Below are 23,051 nucleotides of genomic sequence, written 5' to 3'. Positions count from 1 at the left end.
TGGCACGGTGACATGGCAAGTCAGCCAAATAACGAATATAAAATTAAATTGGCTTACTCCTATGGCTTATCTCCTGGGTGCAGTTGAGTAGCTAGAAGGTTTAAATACTGTTTTTTGTTTGTTTGTTTGTTTGGCTTTTGGTATTTCTTTTACACATATCCAGTCACGTTAAGGCCAAGAAAATTAACCCTATCCCTTTGAAACTCTGCAACCTTGGTTATAAAGATAGAGACATGCCCATTTATTTTTTATACGTTTAGAATATCCATTGGTCATTATCCACCAATTATTTATTAACCTTAATGTTAGACAAATATTTCATGATGTAAGAAGTAGACGTTATTTTCCCTTAATATTTTAAAATAGTTATATAGAGAACATATTATCTATATAAAATGGGCATGTTTTGAATTTGATATAAAACATGTATTTCATATATTTATGTTATAAATTAGCTCTTTCATATGTTAAATAGTGTCAAATTTCATAGCAATTAGATTTATAACTCTTTAGTTAATTATTTCAATTGTTACTTATCTGACATTTTTAAAAAACCTGTATTATTCATAGAGTGATCTTAAAAACATTTGAGGAAGCAAGTAAAACATATTATAAATGAGTCTGTGGTGTGCAACACTGCTCTCTACTGGTAAAAAAAGCAAGTCATAAAACTGAAGTTTTCACATGAAAAAAAACAACTACAAATAATATTTGAAAATGACGATGCAGTTCTCAAACTTTCACACGTTTTTGCAAAATGCTTATTGTAGGTATAATGGAATACAATGAATGAACTGGAAGAAATGAATACAGACATCACTTGAGATTAGTTTAAAAGAGAGGTCTATATCATTTTAATTAATTAAAAAATAGTTGTGAGACTTTTGGAAATTGAGCCAAATATGAAATATCTTAATAGCATTTTAATGTAAGAAGTCTATAAATATTTTTGTATATAATAGTTCGATGACATTTTTGTTTTTAATTTCAACAAAGTTGTTTTTAATTTTGTTTTTAAAATACTTTTTGTGAGTATATCTAAGTATCCAAATGTATTGAACAGAGAGATGTTATATGGGAAAGAACAATTAGCTTTATATTTTCAAAAATGTGCTTTGTATTTGTCAAAGTATTTATAGAAACGTTTTTAAAGATATTTTATAGTTTGTGGAAGATACATGCCATGTAGCCATACCTTTCAATATATAGACTAAGAATACATAAAACATTTTTAGATCATCTGACTTCTCTACAGTCTGATATATTCTAAATGCCCCTTTTGTGTTTTATGTCTTTCTTATCTGTCCATATTACTTAGTAATATTTAATGTTTTAATCTCAACTCTTTTAGTAACTCAGCTTGTAGTCAAAATTTAAATGCACACGTACACAATAATGCCCAATAAATAAATAAACCAGTCATATATAGTAATTTAAAAGGTTTTTTTTGTTTTCTTTTTTTTTATTTTTTAAATGTTTATTTTTTGAGAGAGAGAGAGAGAGGGAGAGAGAGAGAGAAAACAAGCAGGGGAGGGGCAGAGAGAGAGAGAGAGAGAGAGAGGAGACACAGAACCCGAAGCAGGCTCCAGGCTCCAAGCTGTCAGCACAGAGCCCGATGCAGGGCTCGAACTCACAAACCATGAGAACATGACCTGAACCGAAGTCGGACGTTTAACCGACTGAGCCACCCAGGTGCCCCGTTTTTTGTTTTCATGTTTGTCTAATCTGCTTACTACTGTCATTGTAACATGAATTTGAAAGATAACATACCATATTTTCAATAATATTACCTCTTGGTTATGAGATAAAAGTTGATGCTTATTGCATTGATGTATTTTTCTGTAGTTTCTAAATTCCCTGTAGTGAACATGCATTAGTATTAAAATATCAGTGTTTATTCATAATTAAATGGAAATATTTTATTGTAGTTTCAAAGCACAAGCACACAATTGTGGAAGACAGGCACTTATGTAAGGTCTAATGCCTGATCTTTCCTAAAAAAAAATAATAATAATGTACTGAGATTAATGTTGTCTATTTGTGACTATGAAGAAAAATAAATAACAATTTAAATACTTAAAGAAAAAATGCCTCCAACCATTACCACTTGGCACAGACTTGCCTCCAATCTCTGTCTTGCTCTTTGCCACACTGAAGAATGACACTTTGAATCTATATGTATAAAGCAAAATCAGTCTGATACTTATACTCTCATCATTTTTTTTTACCACATGGAGGAGCTAAAACATAAAGTTGCTAAAACAGAAAAGCAGTTATTTTTACTCAGAATGCTAAAAAAAAATTTGTGTTTTTCACTTAGGTAAATATCTAACTGGAAAACATTTTGAGATTGACTGTTTCATTCAGCATAATTCCCTTGAGGTCTATCCAAGTTGTTGTGTGTATCAGTAATTCATACATTTTTATTGCTGAGTGGTATTCCATGGTATAAATGTAACACAGTTTATTAACTCACTGAAGGACATTTGGGTTATTTCCAATGTTTGGCTGTTACAAATAGATCTACTTTAAACATCAGTGCGCAAAATATTTATTTATTTAATTTCTTAAATGTTTATTTTTGAGGGAGGGAGAGACAGAGCGTGAGCAGGGGTGGGACAGAGAGAGAGGGAGACACAGAATCTGAAGCAGGCTTCAGGCTCTGAGCTGTCAGCACAGAGCCCAACATGAGCTCAAAGATCATAACCTGAGCCAAAGTCGGATACTTAACCGACTGAGCCACACAGGTGTTCCCGTGCACAAAATATTTACATGAATGTAAGTTTTCATTTCTTTGGAATAAGTACCCAAAAGTGCAGATGCTGTATCTATCCCATGGTAAGTACATGTTTAATTCTAAAAGAAACTACCAAACTATTGACTCGAGTGGCTGTACCATTTTATATTCCCAGCAACAGCAGTATCTATAATTGTATTTGCTAATTTGACAACCCTAATAGTAATATTAATGGTACAAAAATTTCTGATTCCCTTTGGACTTTCCCTGAACACTTATCTTATTCCCAGTGGCAGCATTACACTCTTTCATCTGCCTCTGAACCACAGCAGCTGCCTGGGGACCCACGATTCTGGAACTTTACTCTCTCAGTTCCTGTGAGGCCCCAGTGCCAGAGTTCTGTAATCTATACCTACTACCCAGAATTCTGCTTCCCCAAGCTCCACTCTATATACCCAGCCACGATGTGCTGGTGTGCTTCTCTACCTAACACATCAAAGGCATTTCAACCTCAGTGTGTTTGCATGTTTCATTTCATCCTTTCATTCATGTCTCTATCAAAATGTCACCATTTTAGAGAGGACTCTCCTGATCACACAATCTTAAATATTGTTCACACTACCCAGTCTGTCTGTGTTATTGTGTTGCCATCTAAAATATATTATAAATCTGTCTGTAATCTAGATATAAACACAGATATTAGATAGACAGAAATCACACACACACACGCATTCATACATTTACGTGCACACATACATATTTACTAGGATGTAAACTCCATTAGAACAGGGATATTTTTCCCCTCTTCTCAACTTTTAGTAAACGCTAGACTAATAGTAAATAGTTAAATATATATTTCTAGAGGAATAAATGAATATGTGGAACATTAACATTTGGGTGCTTAGTTTTATTTTTATTTTATCAAAGTTATCTGTGTCCATTTTATACAGTTGAGTGTCTGATGCTTATAGTGAAAAAAGCAAAATGTTCCCCAGCTCTTCTCCCAGGTCTCACTCACTAAAGCAACCACTGTCAACTCTTCTGTGCATATTATATTCTTTATGTTTGGCTCTCTCCACTAGAGTTTGGGATTCGTAAGGGTGGGAAATTTGCTTTGCTGTCTACTGTATCCCCAAATAGTACTTGGTAAATAGCAAGCACACAACAATTAAATTGCCTGCATCACGTTTTTAATTTCCATGAGCTCTTTTTTGTTCTCTCAGTGTTGCTTTATATACTATCCTGTTTTCATCTTGGATGCAACATATTTATATGGGTTTCAGGTTTTTAGTCCTCTCTTTTTTGTCTCTGCTTTCTCTCCGAATCTTTTCTATGCTTTTTTGTTCCTGTTTCTTTATTTTTCTCCCAGTTTTCATGTGAGTGGTTTTCCTCAAATATATGCACATACTTGGTGTGTTTTGGGTTTGAAGGCTCAGGCACTCAAAGGCTGACTGGCAGTTCTGTGTATATGGGCAGGGCTTGTGAATTTGTGGTTGGCCAGGTAGCCCATCTGTTTCTTGTGGAAACCCCCATAGTCAGCAAAGATTGTCTCCCTCCCTCCCTTGGGCCACACTCCCTAGGGAAGAATCCTCCTATTTGAAGTTTATAAGTGAATGCCCTGGGAGACAGGATGGGAAAGGGGTCCAGCAGACTTTAAATTCCACATGTAGACTTTGGCTTAGACTTGTTCTTTCAGTGAGATTTCTTTTACCCTTCAGGCACCAGGCAGAGTGGAAAAAGATGAAAACCAAACCTACCTCTAATCCACATACAAGTTTTTTGATAGCGCGTGTAACAAGAGCATTTGTTATTTGTGAGTTTGTGCACCAGATTGTATGTTCCTAACTGTAAGCATTTAAGTGTTGAATAGTGTCTTAGGTCAGTTTCTCCAAGAATTAGATCCTGAGACAAAGACTTATGTGCAAGTGATTTAGTAAGAGAGTGCTCCCAGGAGCAACCAGTAAGAGTGTGGGGAAGCAGGACAGACAAAGGGAAGAAGTCAAGGATGAGTACATCATCAAGGGAAGCCCCAGCCTCAGTCTGATTCTGAGGGAAGCTCCACATGATAATATTAACTCTTAGGGTTTACCCGACCTCCAAGCAAAGGAGCTGGGCCTTTGAATTCCCACAGCAGTCATTGGTTAAGCAATGTGGTGATATTGGAGGGGAAGCAAAAAACTCCCAGGCATTTCTAGCTCAGCATTGGCAAAGTGGCTTCCTTGCCCAAAGGGAATCCTCTCAAGATCTGGACCGTGAACCTTTACCAGCAAAGTGTGGGGAAGCTGGAGGATGGGTCCCAGCACTGATAAAATGAATCCATCAAAGGAGAGCTGAGCAGGTGCCAACAGTATCCACTAAATTTTAGTGTCTTCTCCATACAGTCATAAATAAAGAAACGGAAATCCCCCATAATTATAAAACACTTTGCAGTTTACAGAATTGTGTGTTTTTTTGTTTTGTTTTTTGTTTTTGAATCTCATTGCAACTGATCTTTAAAAACTTTTATAAGGAGAGAAGAACAATCACTATCCTGGTTTTTCAAGAGTCAAATTAATCAGAGATTAAGTGACTTTTCTTACATCTTCAGATCCCAACCTAGAGTTTATTATTCTGGCATGCTGCATCATATTTAGGAGTTATTTTTATAAATATTTTATATAGACATATGGAATGCATATAAATATGCTTTAATTAACCTGAGTATCATGATGACTTTTATAACTTAAAAAATACAGGAAATATAATAAGGCATGATCTATTTTTCATTTTTATAATTTTTCCATTTAGGTTATCTAACATTACATAGAAAAATTAAGTGGTTAGCTCCATATTTGATGTCTGCACAGTTTCTACCATCATTCAAGGCTTCTCTCTGTTTCATTCCTCAATGATTTAATGAAAGCCAGTGTGGGGTGGGGGAAAACAAAATATGAAAAGGTTCCTGGAGCCCTGCAAGAGGTTAATTCATTTAGAATGTACTTGGAGTTCTTCCATAATTTTCCCATGTGGGCCTATTTACATATAATACTTATGACTCATGGCATTTCTGCTGAGGAATGAATATTCTTCCATAAATATTTCCAGTAACTCTTACAGTCTGTTATTGACACATCAGACATTTCCTTCTAGTTCAAGAATCACCAAGAAAGAGTCTACCTTTCCTTACTGCTTTTGCTAACTCTCCACCACTCACTAATGGAGAATTTCTCAGTGATTTGATAAATTCAGAGAGAATGAGGACAGGAATTTACCCCCGGTGGTGGATTAACTCGGAACTAAATAGCTCCTATTGTGTTAACTCTCCTCCTGTCACTTGAACCCTTTATCCCTTCTGGAGGATCTAAAACAGTGCTTTTCAAACCTGGTGACACATTAAAAACACCTGGGGAGCTTTAAAATGCACAGATGCCCTGGCTCTGCCCCAGACCAATTAAATCAGATTCTTTAGGCTCTGGTCTAAGTTTAAAGCTCCCATGTGATTTTATCACGCAGCCAAGGTTGAATACACTGATCTGGAACAGAAGAAATCTGACAGGTCCATTGGTGTCAAGAATAGATTTGCCTGTGTCTCGAATCTTAGAAGTAGCTTTCAATTCCTTTTAAGCTGAGAATTTCTTCATTTATTTTGGTCTTTTTTGAAAGACTGGTTGACCAACTTGAGGTCACAGCTGGGCAAGCCAAGTGCCTGATGCTACTGTTATCTAGGCCATGGTAGCAGTTATTTGATACAGTTAGAGCATGTAAGGAAAAGGAACTGTTATACCTTATAGATTCTGAGAATTCAAACTTCTTTCCCCCTAATGTTTCTTCCTAATGCCTTAAAGATGCTGATTTATTAGACCAAGGATCTATGTTATTCTATTTTAACTTGCTCCCTGGGTAATTCTTATGCTGGTAATACGGAGAGCCCATTTTGAAAAACAAAACTCTGATTTTTTGTTTTTTAGTTGTTATTGTTACTTTTGTAAGAATGAAGGAAGGAATAAAAAGATACTCTGACATTATTATATTGCTCCTTTGCATTCTTTGATTTAGCATATAAAAAGATTCTACTTACTCATTTGATATAAAGTGTGTACACACACACACATACACGTCAATTTATATAAGTGATGAATTCATAATTCACTCTAGTGTTTTAATTGGTACTATGTGACAAAAAGTCTGAGAAATTATATACACTTACTGAATTGAATGATTATTTGCTATTTACATAGAAATATTTTATAGAATAAAATATCCATATTTCAATTCTAATTAGTCTTACATATTTCATGAGATTGGACTTCTGTTTAGGGGGTTTTATATCTCTCCAGCATAGAGATTTTATTACAGTGTGGTAATTATTATGAAACGTTTTCTTTTTGTGGGGGAATAGGTCAGGTATTCACTAAAAACATTCAGGGATATTTTAAAATTCAGTAAAATTGTTGATAATACAAATTTTATTTTTTTAACGGAGTTTAGCTTGTAGCTCTGATGGATGAAGTAATGAGGTTAAAAAGTTGGTATTTTTTTTCATGATATATGAGTGTCATAATTGGAAAACAAAGAAAATGTTAATGTAAAATTATGAACTGTATGAAATCCTATTAATATCTTAAAATATACCATTGACATTTAAATCAAGTAACAGGGATACTTGGGTGGCTCAGTCTGTTGAGCTTTGGCTCAGGTCATGATCTCAGGGTTCATGGGTTCAAACCTCGTATTGGGCTCTCTGCTATAAGTTCAGAGCCTCCTTTGTCCCTCTGTCTCCCTCGCTCTCTGTCCCTCCCCACTTGCACACATGTGCGTTCTCTCTCTCTCTCAGAAATAAATAAACATTAAAAAGTCATGTAACAAATAAAAAGCATTTATATGCTTTGGATTTACAGATAAGTCAATAATTTTTATTATTAATGTGTTTTAAGTTGTAAATATTGAAGCCAACTTTATTCTTTTCCTTCTAAAATGAAGTAGCTTTAGTTTTCTTTCCAGTAAATATCTTCAAATAAAATACTTAGGAGAATATGTTTTTAAAAAATCTTTGACTAATAGGAATTGGATATGGCTAAGTAAATATATTTACATTTTCATATAAAATAAATTAATAACTCCTCTGTGTAGTTAAGATTTGGGTTTGCATTTCTGCCATACCATGTGTATACTGTTATGCCATGTTATAGTTCAAAATGATTTGATGATGGACGATGTCATAAAGCCTGTATTTGACAAATGGCCCTTTTCAGTTTCTTGGCAGTACAGAAGTGGAGCAGCCTAAAGGAACAGAAGTTGTAAGAGATGCTGTGAGGAAACTAAAGGTAGGGCAAGCCCTCCACATATGTGTCTAGTGTATTGATCCTGTCTTAAGTCACCAGTAGACTGATGGATATTCAAAGCGTGAATAGCTCTGTGGCAGGTATAGCTTTGTCCTTTTAAAAATGGGCTATTGTAAAAAAAAAAAAGAAAAAAGAAAAAAGAAAAAAAAAATGGGCTATTGAATAAATATCACCAGATCAGGGAAACATATTTAACAATAAATGTGAATACACAATATATTTTCTGAATGTGGCACATTCTTCCTATTTTTCCATAATTTCTCATACTCAACAACAACAAAGTGGCAGTATTCCCTATGTGTTGACCTTTGGTAGCTTGCCTTTATCTCGCTTGGACAATGTAGACTCATGCCCCGACTTGAAAACTAGTAATGGCATAACAACTGGGTCTCATAGGTAGGATATGACATCCACCAGTTGGAAGTGTAGAGTTGGGAGTTGATTTCATGGGGAACTGGTGAGACCAAGAGAGCAGAGGAGATATTTAATAAGCAACTCCATACTCACAATCACATTTCCTGAGAAAATTTTCTATTAAGATGTCTCATATCTTAGCATGTTTTTCTAAGTATACCCCATCCCAAAAGAATTATCCCCATGTTCTCATGGAGATAATAAGATGGGAAAAACCCCTTCAACAGAATTCTCATCTTTATCTCATTAAGAAAATCTAGCATACCACTACTTTTTTTTAACAAAATGTGTTGTTATTCTCTGTAGTTACTCTCACAATTTTTTGGGGAAACAATCCTTCCCTAACTTTATTAGTTTAGAGATCATCCAGTTATTTGACAAGAGAGCTAGGCCTTTGATTGTGCCTGGCAAAGTCATAGACGTATAGTGTCATTTTTCATTGAACATGTCCTCTCAGTTGGAATCTACTGAGTGTTCAAGTTGAGGAAAAGTTAAAGCGGAATGGCATGTATTCTGGGGGAAGAAAGTAAAATGGATAATACTTTCATCTACCCATTGTATATGTCAATAATTTACTAATGCTTTCAAGTAAATATGCTAAAAGGTTCCAAGATGATACGTGTCCCATTTGGTAAAAAAGTGGACTAGGCAAGCATTTCTTTCCACCACTCATTAGGTAATAATTCAGCTTGCCCTGTTTAGCCAGCACTTTTAAGCACTAATACAGGATTAACAAGGTTGCACAGTTTATCAACAACATTTAGGATAAGATTCTATTTAAATGTTCAAAATATTGCAAACTTGTCATGAATCCAGCTTCAATACAGTCAGAATTTTTTTTTTTTTAATTTTTTTTCAACGTTTTTTATTTATTTTTGGGACAGAGAGAGACAGAGCATGAACGGGGGAGGGGCAGAGAGAGAGGGAGACACAGAATCAGAAACAGGCTCCAGGCTCCGAGCCATCAGCCCAGAGCCTGACGCGGGGCTCGAACTCACAGACCGCGAGATCGTGACCTGGCTGAAGTCGGACGCCCAACCGACTGCGCCACCCAGGCGCCCCCAGTCAGAATTTTTTTATAGAAGAATAATAGAATTTACACTTAATGTGTCTTTGTATCTAGGACGTTCTTTATTCAGTCAGCGCAGGTCCCAAACCAAAAAGATTCAACTACATCATGATTAGATAAAATGTAGAGGCGTTTGAAATGAAGTGCTTTTAAACAGTGGCTAGTTTTTCTACATTTTTGTGAGAATTTATTTGCAGTTCTGTGTCATTTCAAATTTGGAAATGTACTCTGTTAATAAAGGAATGTGATTTACAGTAAGTATGCAGTATAGTTTAAAAATGCATGTTCACGTGATAATTTTTGCCTTTCAAGTGTCTTCCAAAATAAATATTTAATGAGCAATTTTTACACTGCTGATTGCAAAAATTTTGTACATCAGGAAAGCGTGTTTAAGGGTAATGATTTTTAAATAAATTAAAATGAATAAAACAATGCTCTTTGTTTAATTTTATTTTATATATATATATATATATATATATATATATATACATATATATATATATTTCTTGGTGTCAGAGGTCAGAGGCTACAATTCAAAGCCTTCAAGAGTATTTACATTTATTTTAGAAATGTAGACCCTGGCTAACCCTGGCTCCTCTTTAATTCTGTTGTCATGTAGAAATGGCCAGAAGGTGGTGCTATGGTTCTACCAAAAACAACAGCAAAAAATTTGCTCATAAACTATATTTTGTGTACACATCCCCCATTTTAATTTCCTGCTTCTTTTTCTTAAATAGGTGTATTTCTGGCTGCCTTTTTATCTATTATAGTCCAGTATTTTGTTTTATTTGCCACATAAGTTAATATTTTATTTATATTCACTCAGTTTTCAAAACTGCAATATTTTATGTACGGGTTTCTGACAGGAACTTAAAATTTAACATTAATATAAAATGGAATACTTAGAATATTTTCAATAATGTATTTTATCATGCTTTTATGTTTAATTATGCCTGCTTATTTTTTGAGAAAAATTTAAAAATTTTGATTTTATTACATACTACTTTTCTATCATTTTGTAGAGAATTTGTATTTATACTTTAAACATTTTTCATAAATCAAATAATTTCTATAAGTGTTAGTTTTTACTTTCAGGTTTCATATTGGCCAAAATAACATATTTTCTATTTTTTAAACATGTTCAACTATTTCTATTTCTTAATCATGTTTTAGCCTAAGATTTAAGAAATTGCCAAATTTTCCAAAATGTCATCAAATGTAAAAAATGTAAAAAACCTTTCAACTTCTACATATTTAATAGTATTGTTATTGTAATGAATTTTATTTTTAATGGTGTTTTATTTATTTTTATCAATACAACTAGTACAAATGTCAAAGGACTCCATATATTTTTTAAACAGTCTGCTTATGATGTTTACATGTGGATGACAATTGATATATAGATCCAAAACTTCTTAGTTTCCCTGGGAAATAAGCAGGGAAGCAGCATTCCTGAACCCCAGTTTTACAGGAGAGATACCTTACCTCAATACAGCTGAATTAAAATTACATGAAGCTACCTCAAGGAAGGAGGACTTGGGAATTGCTGCTGAATTCTGTTAATCTTGGTCTTTTTCCATTCAACGTCACTCTTTCTATGTAGCTTAGCACTATTTTTGTCTTCATAACCAGTTATTTAATTAATAAAATGTTTAGGGCTTAGTTTAATTATATACATACATACATACCTGATTCCTCATAGAATCATTAGAACATGCTTAATTAAATTAATTTACAAGAGTTACAACGAGAAATAGTATCTCCGAATATTTGATACACAGTAATAAATTCATTGGTTTCCTTTCCTAATAATGTGTATTCCCTTAGCAGTACACTTAGATTCATTTTTTTAAAGTCCTCTGAGAAATACATAGAAATAGTGTGATTATAATGAAAGCCAGTAGAGCTCACTGTAAGAAATGTTCTACTTACTAGTGACATATACTTAACCAACTACTTTATGAACTTCAAGAAATGCTTTATTTTCCTCCATCATTTTATGATGTTTTTATTTATGTTTTGTTTTCACTTGTTTGTTTTCAGGATGCTTAGGGTTTACCCCCTTTAAATATTTTTTATTGGAATATTATAGGCAAATTTTGGTGGTAGATCACTATTAGTTGACCAAGAAATGAATCCACTGAAGCAAAAATGGAAAGGAATTTGCAAAAAGGCTTTTCAAACATTAATATTCACATAGTAAATAGGGAGACAAAAGAATGTAGTGTAAGCAAGAATGATGAGCATGTCTTCAACATGTAAAGTAGAAATATTTTGGAACACATTTACGACGTCTGTCAGCAAAACAGACTTCGAGTGAGAGGGGGCATGTAAGCCATAATACAGTAATTTTAGATTTCAGAAGGAAAAAAAAGGACGGGAATGAGACTATTTATATTCTGTTTAAAATATAAAATGATAGAGCAAATATAACCTTAGACATAATTGTTTACAACATCTGTGCAACCATTAAAGCTAATGACCATTATAAGCCTTAATATACATGAAAACAGAACTGGGAGGTTTTTCTTTTTGTTTTGTTTTGTTTTTTAAATACAGAAAATGGGTTGTGCTTTCTTTTTCCTGGCAGAAAAGAAGTCACTCAGTAGATAAGTTTAATATTAGTAGTTGCTCTGCGATAGACTTTGGGAAAAAGTAAAAGAGGTCACAGGAATGGTTGTGTCTAGATGTGAAAAAGGCCACAAAAGCCACTGCTCATTGTCTTGTTTCTGGAAAAGAGCTGCGCCTTGGAGGCCAGCTGAGCATCCTTCTGCAGCCCGAGATGGGAGTGGCTTTGTTCAGAGGCTTTCACAGAGATAGAAGCGGCTGACTTATTTTGTAAGCCTTCATATGTGAAAACCCTCAAATTGTTTTAATTATACCAATGCAGGAAGGAGATTATGAAGGGAAAATAAACAAAATTAATCTACTTTCTTTGGGAGAGAGCTGGAATAATTTTTAAAGATCTGAAACAAAACATGTTTCTTAAAGACATACAAAAAATGGTTTGGCACAAATTCGTCAAATTCATGTGCACAATGTAAGACTTCTGGATACAAAAAAAGAACGGCCTACATTCATAGAACAGGACAGATAGCAAGCTAAAAAATTATACCTCACAAAATGAAATAAAACAAATGGTACTCCCCCACCCCCACCTCCCATATTATTAGGCAGACACTTTAAGACATTCGTGTATGCATTAATTATAATACTCTGATGGCAGTGCAAAGCCATGAAAAGAGAAAAGGAGCTTTTAACCACTGTGCTCCAGGACTGAACTATACCATGTGTATTCACATCTGTCCTAAATTAGAGATGCACAATGCAAATAAATATGACATACAAAAGAGGACTGAAGCCCCACCCTGCCTTACATATAATCTATTTTGAGTCAAGTTAGGATGATCCATATGCTGAAAAAAATGTTATAATAGTAGGGAAAAAAATTTTAAGCCCTAGAAGAGGAGTAAAAATCCTATTTTTTCAATGTTTCTTTCCAGTTTTGAAAAATAAAGGTAGGAGGAGAGTGGAAAGAAGGAGAGTAGTGAGAGAGTAGCATTCCCAACAGCATTGCCAAAATCAAGACATTCAGTAAACTTTGAACTTCAGATAAACAACAAACAATTGTTTAGTGTAAGTGTGTGTCCAAGAAAATGCATGGGACATACTTACACTAATTAGCATATATGAATTACATGTGTGTGTGTGTATACACACACATATATGTGGAGGGTAGATGTGTATTCTAAAATAGAAGGTTTTTTTTAATTAACCATTTAATATTTAAATTTAACTGGGCTCCTGTAATTTTTTCCATCATTAGATCTGGCAATGATGGGAGAGAGGTAGAAACACCACCTATAAAGTGCATGAATATTGGGATTTTTTTTTTTTATTTTATAACAAAACCTAATTAGCATTTGCATATACTTACCAATTCAACAAGAAGTTACAATAAATACTACCATGCAAGCATTAGGAAACTATTTAGGTTTTCAAGATACTCATAATTCTAGTCTGGATCTAGTTCTTAGTCTTTTAGCTGGGATAATTACCTCAATTCATAGCTTCAATTTAAATATGGTAATCTGTCTCTTTTCATTCATTGATTTGATTGGGTAGGATGGATACCAAATGAGGTATCTAGAAATGACAAGGGTGGTATATCCAGCTCTGGTGAACTGTAAGTTCTCTAAAGGTGTTTTTTAAAAAAACAAGATCCACAGAAAAATAAATCGGTCTTTGCTCATCTTCCCACAGAGTTTTCATTGTCTTAACTAATTCGTATGAATATAACTGTTTAAACATAATGAAAGAAGTACATTAAAAAAGTTCTTAAAAATTATTCAATTATCAATCTGATTTTAGTGATAGTAATGGTAGATTATTATGATTATAAAATATTTTCAAGCTATATGGAGTTTATAAAATACTTCATAATGGGTAATAATTTATTTAATGAAAGTCCAACACTGAATACAAACTTTGTGTTTATTCTCCATAGAAACAGAATTACAGTTTTCTGAATAATTTTTCATTTGTAGTTTGCAAGACATATCAAGAAGTCTGAAGGCCAGAAAATTCCTAAAGTTGAGCTGCAAATATCAATATATGGAGTAAAAATTCTAGAACCTAAAACAAAGGTAAGGCTTCTTTCTGAATGTCAGAACCCTCCAATCTTTCCTTAATGGAAGTTATGTACCTATTTCAATAAATATTTAAAATTGCTTACCAACTGGAACTGTTTAGTCCTCAGTTAATGACACTTTAAAATTCTGTAGGATTTTTAAGGGGAAAAACAACTTTTGGGAGTGCTTCCAAAGTGGTCTGTTCTTCAGCCTGTGTTTGGGATGGAAGCGTATTTAACAGTGTTTGGTCTTGTTTTCAGTGTCTTTTCCTTTGTGTGCTGTGAAAGAGATGTGTGAAGTGTGGTTCACTGAGTATGAAAGGAAAACAAAAGCTGTGTGTTGTTTATTAAAATGTTTTGGACTGCCTTTTATTGCCCGTGGACATAATCAGTGTGTGTTAGTTTCCTAAGGCTGCCATGATAAAATACCACAGATGTGGTGGATCAAACAACAGAAACTTATTTTCTCACAGTTCTGGAGCCTGGAAATCCAAGACTAAGCTCACAGCGTTGGTTTCCTCTGAGGCCTCTCTCCTTGGCTTGCAGATCGCTGCTTTCCTCCTGCCTCTTCACGTGGTCACCTGTGCACACACACCCCTGGTATCTCTGTGTGTGTCCAGTTTCCTTTTCCTATTAGGATACCATTCAGATTGGATAAAGGACCATCCTAATGGGCTCACTTTAATGTAGTCGCCATTTTCAAACCTTCTCTTCAAATACAGGCACGTTGTGAGGTATGGGGGGCTAAGGCTGTAGCATATGAATTTTGGGGGAATAGAATTCAGCCCATAATACAGCATAAACTTAAAGTTCTTATATGTAGAGCCCTTTCCCCTGTGAATGCAATATAATCTATTCTGTCTTCACATTAATTAATGTGGATTTGTTAGGGACTGAATTGTTTTTAGACAAAATTTCTATGTTGAAGCCCTAAGCCCCAATGTGACTGTACTTGGAGATAGAATTAAAGAAAAAAATTTTTTTAATGTTTATTCATTTTTTTGAGAGACAGAGAGGGTGAGAAAGACACACACACATAGACTCCGAAGCAGGCTCCAGGCTCTGAGCTGTCAGCACAGAGCCTGATGTGGGGCTGGAACTCACAAGCAGAGAGATCATGACCTGGGCTGAAGTCAGAGACCCAACGGACTGAGTCACCCAGGTGCCCCTAGAGATAGAATTTTTTTTAATGTGTATTTATTATTTTTGAGAGACAGAGAGGAGAGAGCATGAGCGGGGAGGAGCACAGAGAGACGGAGACATAGAGTCTGAAGCAGGCTACAGGTTCCAAGCTGTCAGCACAGAACCCGATGCCAGGTTCGAACCTGCGGGTCTCAAACCCATGGACTGTGAGATTATGACCTGAGCCGAAGTTGGATGCTTAACTGACTGAGCCACCCAAGGCGCCCCTAGAGATAGAATTTTTTCAGGTAATTATGGTTACATGAGGTCTTAATGAGGCCTTAATCACACTAGGACTGGTGTCCTGGTAAGAGGAAAAAGAGACATCAGGGATATGCAAGCTCCAAGGAAAAGCCATGTGAGGACACAGTGAAAAGGCAGCCATCTGCAACCCATACTGAGAGAGGCTTCAGCAGAAACCAAACCTGCCAACACCTTGATCTTGGACTTCCAGCCTCCAGAACTGTGAGAAAGTAAATCTCTGTTGATTAGGCCACGCGGTCTGCGATGTTTTGTTAGGGCAGCCCTAGAAAGCTAATACAGTATGTTATTCACCATGCTTCAGAATTATTGTTTAATAATTTTGATAAGACCATGAAAATAAGTTGGGAAAAGTCAATTAACATTCAACTTCAATTCATCTTACAAATATATGTTGTCAATGCTTTCCTCTGACACCGTGGCATACTTACTGACAAAATTAATTCGATCTGAAGGCCTAAGGAAACCCTGGCCTATAAACAGATTATGAAACCATTTTTCATGGGTCTGTAACTTGCCTTTGGTCGCTTCATCTATGTGCGATGTCTGACGATGTCTTGCTCTTCAAAGTGTGGTCTGCAGACCAACATGATCAGCTTCACCTGGACACTTGTTAGAAATACAGACTCCCAGGCACATTGCAGACCTACTGAATTGGAATCTATACAATTTAGGAAGTCATGCAGGAATTCTCACGCACCTGAAGTTTGAGGTTCTGGCGTAGTGCATAGTCTGCTTGTAGTAGCTCTCCTTTTCAAACTGTGGTCCATGGAATACTTGCGTAAAAAATACCTGACATTTGCAAAAATAAGTTCTGAGGCCTTATCTTAGCATGCTGAATCAGAGTTTCCATGGAAGTTTTACATTTTTAATATATGTGAGGAGAACTGGACTGTGGCATGGATGTACCCACAGTTATTGTCCAAACTACAGAACAATGGCATTCCTTCATAGTTCTCAAGCCATGAATTTAAGGCCTCCCACAAATATCCTGTTTAATTTCCTCCCATGAGCCGCACTCAATATTAAATAAGAAACAAAGAAATAGAGACTTTGCTTGGGTGATGGCTCTTCCCCACTAACCGCTGCTGAGGTAGCTAAAAGAAAAGAAGTGGTGAGAGAATAGTCGAAGGTCTATTTAAGACCATAATGGAATATATATAGTTTACTGGGAAACAGAGTAGTTGAAAATGAGGCCTAATTTACTGAACAGGTGGGTTGGCTCAGATTACTTCATGAGGCAAATGGTGGTTACGAAAGAATAGTGGGCTGAGGAATAAGTTACCGAGTGACAATGAAACCAGATGTGTAGTCTTATTTGCAATTAAAAAGAAAAGCAGCCTTAGTCCTGCATTTCCAGTTGTTTATTTATTTAGAGCGAGGGAAGGGCAGAGAGAGAGGGAGAAAGAGAATCCCAAGCAGGCTCCATGCTGTCAGTGCAGAGCCCGACACGAGGCTCAATCTCATGAACTGTGAGATCATGACCTGGCCAAAATCAAGAGTTGGATGCTTAACCGACTGAGCCACCCAGATGCCCCAGTCCTGCATTTCCTTTTTTAAAATTAACTGGCTATACAGTAGCAAATGATCAGTCAGAACAGGTCATTTGTGTTTAAAATGTCTCGTAAGCCATGTAGACCTCATAACAGTTTTAAAGTATATGTGTATATAATTAATAATTAATTCAATTTCTTACGTGAATGTTTAGGCCTTGTTAAGCACACCATGAGAGAAGAAGGGCTGATAATGCACTTTATGTATCATCAACATGTGCTCTTGTCCTTTTTTATTTGAGTCTGCCCATACTGTATCCTAGGCTATAAAAATTTCACCAATACTGGAATATATAAATTATAATCTACTAAACCATTCTCCTATTACTAAACATTTAGAATGCTTCAGATTTTTCATCTGATATAAAATTTAAATATTTAGAAAAATACAAATATGATTAAATGCAGTGTACAGAGGAAACTTTATTGTTTAGAATTGACAGTTTAGGGGCGCCTGTGTGGCTCGGTCGGTTAAGCGTTGGACTTCGTCTCAGGTCATGATCTCATGGTTTGTGAGTTTGAGCCCCGCACCAGGCTCTGTGCTGTCAGCTCAAAGTCTGCAGCCTGCTTCAGATTCTGTGTCTCCTTCTCTCTCTGCCCCTCCCCAGCTTGCACTCTGTCTCTCTCTCTCTCTCTCAAAAAAATTAACATTAAAAAAAATTAGAATTGACAGTTTAATAATGGCAGATCCTCAGAAGAACACAAAATATAAAGACAAAAGTTCTACAAGATGACCTAACTAACATGTGGGGGTTGGGGTGTAAAAAGAGAGACAGATGGATTATGGAAATGCAAATATAGTTCAGTGTTATTAGTTGGTGATTCTAAAGTCCCCCATAGTGAGTCTTCCAGGACCGTGAGTTGCCCATTGACAGCCTGTCAACCTTATCACTCTGTTCTCTAAACTTTTGACTGTCAGATGCACAAGCCTCCCCTAACCTAAATCCCATTTACAAAACATCAGTGACGTGGGCTTCAACCAATGCGATTAGCCAATTGACTTCTGAGCATCATATTTTGCCTTACCCAATCAATAGCACCAAAGCTTTTCTTCCCTATCCCAAAGTCTCAGTTTCTATAATTAATAGCTAATTTTCAAAAGACCCAATTGAATTTTTCCCTAAAAGCATAGATTTTCCAAGATTTTAATAGGAAAGAACCATCTCTTTTTTCATTGCTAACAAATCAAAGGGCAATCTTGGGAGTCTTAAATCTTTGAAATGCCTTATAAATTCAATTGTATTACATTTGAATAGAGAACACCTGACTCTTCACATATATTATATAAGAACATAAGAGTATCTGACTCTTCACCAATATATTGCATAAGAACGTTAGAGTACCTGACTCTTTACCCATATATAGAATGTACCATTTTTTAAATCTTTTAAAAAAAGAAACAAACAAAAAAGGATTTACCAGCTTTGGTGAATATCAGTACCCCTAGGAGACTCCTGAGAATGCTGATTGCTGGAGTCCACTCAGGATTTTCAGATCCAGAATCTGCAGAACTAGACTGAGTATCTCTATCATAAGAAAAAAAAAAAAAAAACCACTAAAGACACCTGTTCATGTGACTCTGATACAGCTTGTGTGCAGACGTGTATTTAGGAACTACTATTTGAGGAGACCTAAGTGAATCAGAGCAAAATCTGTCATTCATTTTATTTTGGTATATTTATTTTATTTAGTCGTAATTAAAAAATATTATGTTCCTAAAATAAGTTTATTTATAGTAAAATATACATGTATGGGGCAGGATTTAAAAATTCATTGTTAATCTAACATGGACTTCATAGAAAATAGGCTCTTTTTCTATGCCATTTGGATGGATGAAAATAGAAGTGAAAAGCAATCTCAATTTGCTCCAATATCTTTCCTTCTGTATCTTTTCCCCTTTCTGCTTTTCTTACTTGTCCTTCAAATGAGGATTATGCAGTACTGAAAGAGGTGGTATAGGTGAATTGGGGATTTACTTATTTTTTGTTCCAACTCCAATAAAATACTGTAGTGTTAAAGTTTAATTGTGTTCTCACTGTGACATTGTGTTCTTGAGTCTGTCCTGTCTTTTCAAAAATTAGTGCTACATTTAAAATTCATAAAGATCTATCACAACAAAAAATTCACTAAAATAATAAAATTGCAAGTTTTAGCTTTTCAGTCTTCTTTTGTAGGAAGATAACTCTGCTAATTTAAAGAAAAATTATGATGATTCTCAACTGTTATTACCAAAGGCTATCTGTGACCATACTGGTTGGTGAGTGAACAAGGGACTGTGTTTTACCACCAGCTTATGTAAATGGTGTGTTTTCATGTTACTTGTGATTTCTCCTTCAAATGGAAAAAAAATGAATTATCTGTCCATATTATAATGGTATTTCTTCAATATATCATTAACATGATTTTTTTTAAATGATTATTTTTGAGAGAGAGAGAGAGAGAGAGAGAGAGTGAGCATGAGCTGGGGAGGGGCAGAGAGAAAGGGAGAGGAAGAGAATCCTAAGCAAGCTCCCAGCTGTCAGCACAGAGCCCAACATGGGGCTCCATCTCAGGAACTGTGAGATCACGACCTGAGCCGAAATCAAGAGTTGGATGCTTAACCAACTGAGCCACCCAGGTGCCCCTATCATTAACGTGATTATACAATTAATAAACTGGTGTAGACCTGATGTCAGCATTTGGGAACTACAGTGTGCCTGGGTATTGTTTGATTGACTGTGTTAACATTAAAACAAAAATAAAGTCTGTGAGAAAGAGACTGGTCAATCGGACAAAGTATACAAAGACAGTCTCATAAAATGTGGTCATTGTCCATCTTGGAACTAATCACAAGAAAGGAGAGATGTCATCAGAGGCCTCAGTAAGTTGAGCCCCTCTTTCTGACATTGTTCCTTCCTGCTGTTGAAATGGATGGATCAGGGGCACCTAGGTGGGTCAGTCGGTTAAGCATCCGACTTCGGCTCAGGTCCTGATCTCACAGTTGATGAGTTCGAGCCCCACGTCGGGCTCTGTGCTGACAGCTTGGAGCCTGGAGCCTGCTTCGGATTCTGTGTCTCCCTCTCTGTCTGCCCCTCCCCTGCTCATGCTCTATCTCTGTCTCTCTCTGTCAAAAATAAATAAACATAAAAAAAAAAAAGAAATGGATGGATCAGGCTATCTAGTAATGACAAAAACATTACAATCATATAGTAATAGTATACTTCCTCATTCTAATTTTCATGCTTCTTGATGACTGATCATTTGGTTTATACACAGGGAAAGAATACAGTGCTACAAACAAATTCTCCTAATATTTATGTGTTTACCTTATGTACTCATTTTTAGTCTAATGAGCAGTAATGTGAATCAGAGTGATCAAATCTCATCAAGCTGACACATCAAACTCTGAACCTGGAAAGATGTAGTGACAGATGCTATAGTTACAAAATATATAATATATATAACTGTGAGAGTATAAAAATGTATTTATTGTATTATTTATTTCTATATACTATTTATTATTATATTATGTATTATATAATATGCATATTATATAATACATAATATATATTATTTATTTTATACTATTATATAATATACATATCATATGATATATTATTTATTATATATATTATATGTGTATAGTTGCAGTGTTTATCTTTCTGATTAGGAGAGTTGATTCAGTAATTTAGATGCTGGATGTATACACCTTCCTGATGAAGACATGTAAAATACAATTTGATATGAAAACTAAGGATGAAATGATAGTATGTTTCATATGAAATTGTGTGCAGATGAAGTTATGTAATGCTAGTGAGTATCAGTAAGAAAAAATGAAAATGTTCTGGTTAAAAAGGGTCCTGCTAATTATATAACCTTCCAGAAGTATCTTAATTCTCTGCGCCTTAATGTCCTTCTAAATAAAATTTCAAGGTTCAAAGTAATTGTCTCTTAAGATCCCTTGTAGCTCAGAAAGTCCTGGCACCCCTGATCTCTTGTATTTTGCTTCTTGTCTTCTAAGTCCTACTGAGATGACTGCCTTCGTTTAATCTGAGTTAGGAGGTCCATCTCCATTACGTATTTGTTTAAATTTGGGTGTATGTAATTATAAACCAAAGTTTGACAGATGATTGTTTCACCTTTAAAGTCAAGTATAACACAAGCTGGTATTTCAGAAAATGGACAAGAATCTCTTCAACTGTTTATTTCCATTTGTGTTCACAGGAAGTCCAACACAATTGCCAGCTTCATAGAATATCATTTTGTGCTGATGATAAAACTGACAAGAGGATATTCACTTTCATATGCAAAGATTCTGAGTCAAATAAACATTTGTGCTATGTATTTGACAGCGAAAAGTGTGTAAGTATGCCAGATGTTTTAGGGTGGTTTGCTCTGTTTTACAAGCCAGGAATTGTCTTGTTTCCGGCATTAGTAAAGTATTTGGAAATGAATAAGGCCTGCAAATACTTAGCTACACTAATAGGTTCATCCTGTCATGAGAATATGCTTCAGGATTTCATCCCTAACTGAATTCTCATGTTCATGGGCACAAGCTTGCATGCAGATTTCTTTCCTTAGAACGTCATGCCTGCTTATGTTATGCATTTATTTCTCTTATAATCATTTATTTCTAACTTTAATCTCAAATGTAGCTTAGTAATAGGCACATAATGCAAAGAGTAATGGTGAGCAGAGTATTTTTTTTTCTAAAATGTGATGGATATGATAAAAATAACTATTTTAAACTGCAGGAAATAAAATCTGTATGGCTCCGTTAAAAAAATCTCCAGTACTTTGAAAAGCTGGTTCTTGATTTTTGTTACTTAGAGAACTTAATATAATGAAAGATAAATAGAATTGTATATGCATGAGTATGTGTCTGCGTGCATGTGTGTTAGCTTGTGAATGTAATCTAATGTTCTCAGCAAGTAAAATCAATTAGGGAATTCTAAAGTTAAGTCCTACAATAGTTCTTTTAATCATCTGGAATCTTCAGAAAACCCCATGTGTTGATTACAAGCATAAGCCAATGCTAATCATAATCTGGTCTGACGTCCTGTTCTAAAACATAAAGTATGAATTCCAAACACACATTGCAGCTATTAATGGCTTTAATGAAGGAAGAACAGCTAACCTCAACAACATTGTTGACTTAGATGAAAAAAAGAACTTAGTTCATTTATTGCTTATTTTTCATGCTGTTAAAAATAGCAAAGGATTAATAATATTATCACTCGTATGTAATTTATTTCTCTGGTTCGAGTAGTTGAGCATCTTAAATACCTTTTTATTTGTCCATATAACTCCTACATTAGGTGGACAATAGATGTTCAATAAATTTTTCCTTATAGAAAAAAAAAGGACCATATAGAAAATTTTACAAAAAGTAGAGCAAGTTATTATATGTATTTTTAAGCTCTAAAGCTCTAAAAATGCAAACTAATGTCCTAAGCTTCTTGGCATCATAGTACTTTTTGAGAAATTAATGAACATTATGGAACATCTCATCAGAAAAATATGTTCATCCATATGACAATATTATATGCACAATAAAGCATTTTATATAAAATAAAGTACAAGTTGTTTTTGAAATTTATCCTATTGAATGAATGCATTATATTTAATATTCCAAGTGTTTTTTAAGAGCATGATCATTTGCAGATGTTTTTCTCTATGTGATTGAGAAGATGAAAGTTGATATTTGTTGGATTTCAGCTTCTATGTGTAAGATATCATAACCATTTACCACATACACCAGGCAGTAAACTCAGTTGTCCTTCTTTCTTGCTTTATATGTAGAAATAAACAGCCTTGGGGCCTTTGAAATATTCATAATTATAATTAATTATAAATATTAGCCTTCCTATAGTTTTGTGTCACATGTTTTTATTTGATCCTCATC

The 23,051-nt window shown here is 34.9% G+C and overlaps 1 protein-coding gene across 3 annotated transcripts in view; it reads left to right on the top strand.

Moving 5' to 3' along the window:
- Positions 1-23,051, top strand: part of GULP1 (GULP PTB domain containing engulfment adaptor 1) — a 269,420-nt gene that overhangs the window by 205,502 nt on the left and 40,867 nt on the right. For all 3 annotated transcript variants that reach the window (XM_049615355.1, XM_049615357.1, XM_049615356.1), the window contains 3 exons: positions 7,969-8,040; positions 14,089-14,187; positions 21,371-21,508. In XM_049615355.1, the coding sequence (XP_049471312.1) occupies positions 7,969-8,040; positions 14,089-14,187; positions 21,371-21,508 (309 nt within the window). The remainder of the gene's footprint in view (positions 1-7,968; positions 8,041-14,088; positions 14,188-21,370; positions 21,509-23,051) is intronic.

Source organism: Panthera uncia (assembly GCF_023721935.1).
Source record: "Panthera uncia isolate 11264 chromosome C1 unlocalized genomic scaffold, Puncia_PCG_1.0 HiC_scaffold_3, whole genome shotgun sequence".
Classification (NCBI taxonomy): domain Eukaryota; kingdom Metazoa; phylum Chordata; class Mammalia; order Carnivora; family Felidae; genus Panthera; species Panthera uncia.
Note: the sequence above shows the minus strand (reverse complement) of the source record. Positions and strands in the feature narration are given on the sequence as shown.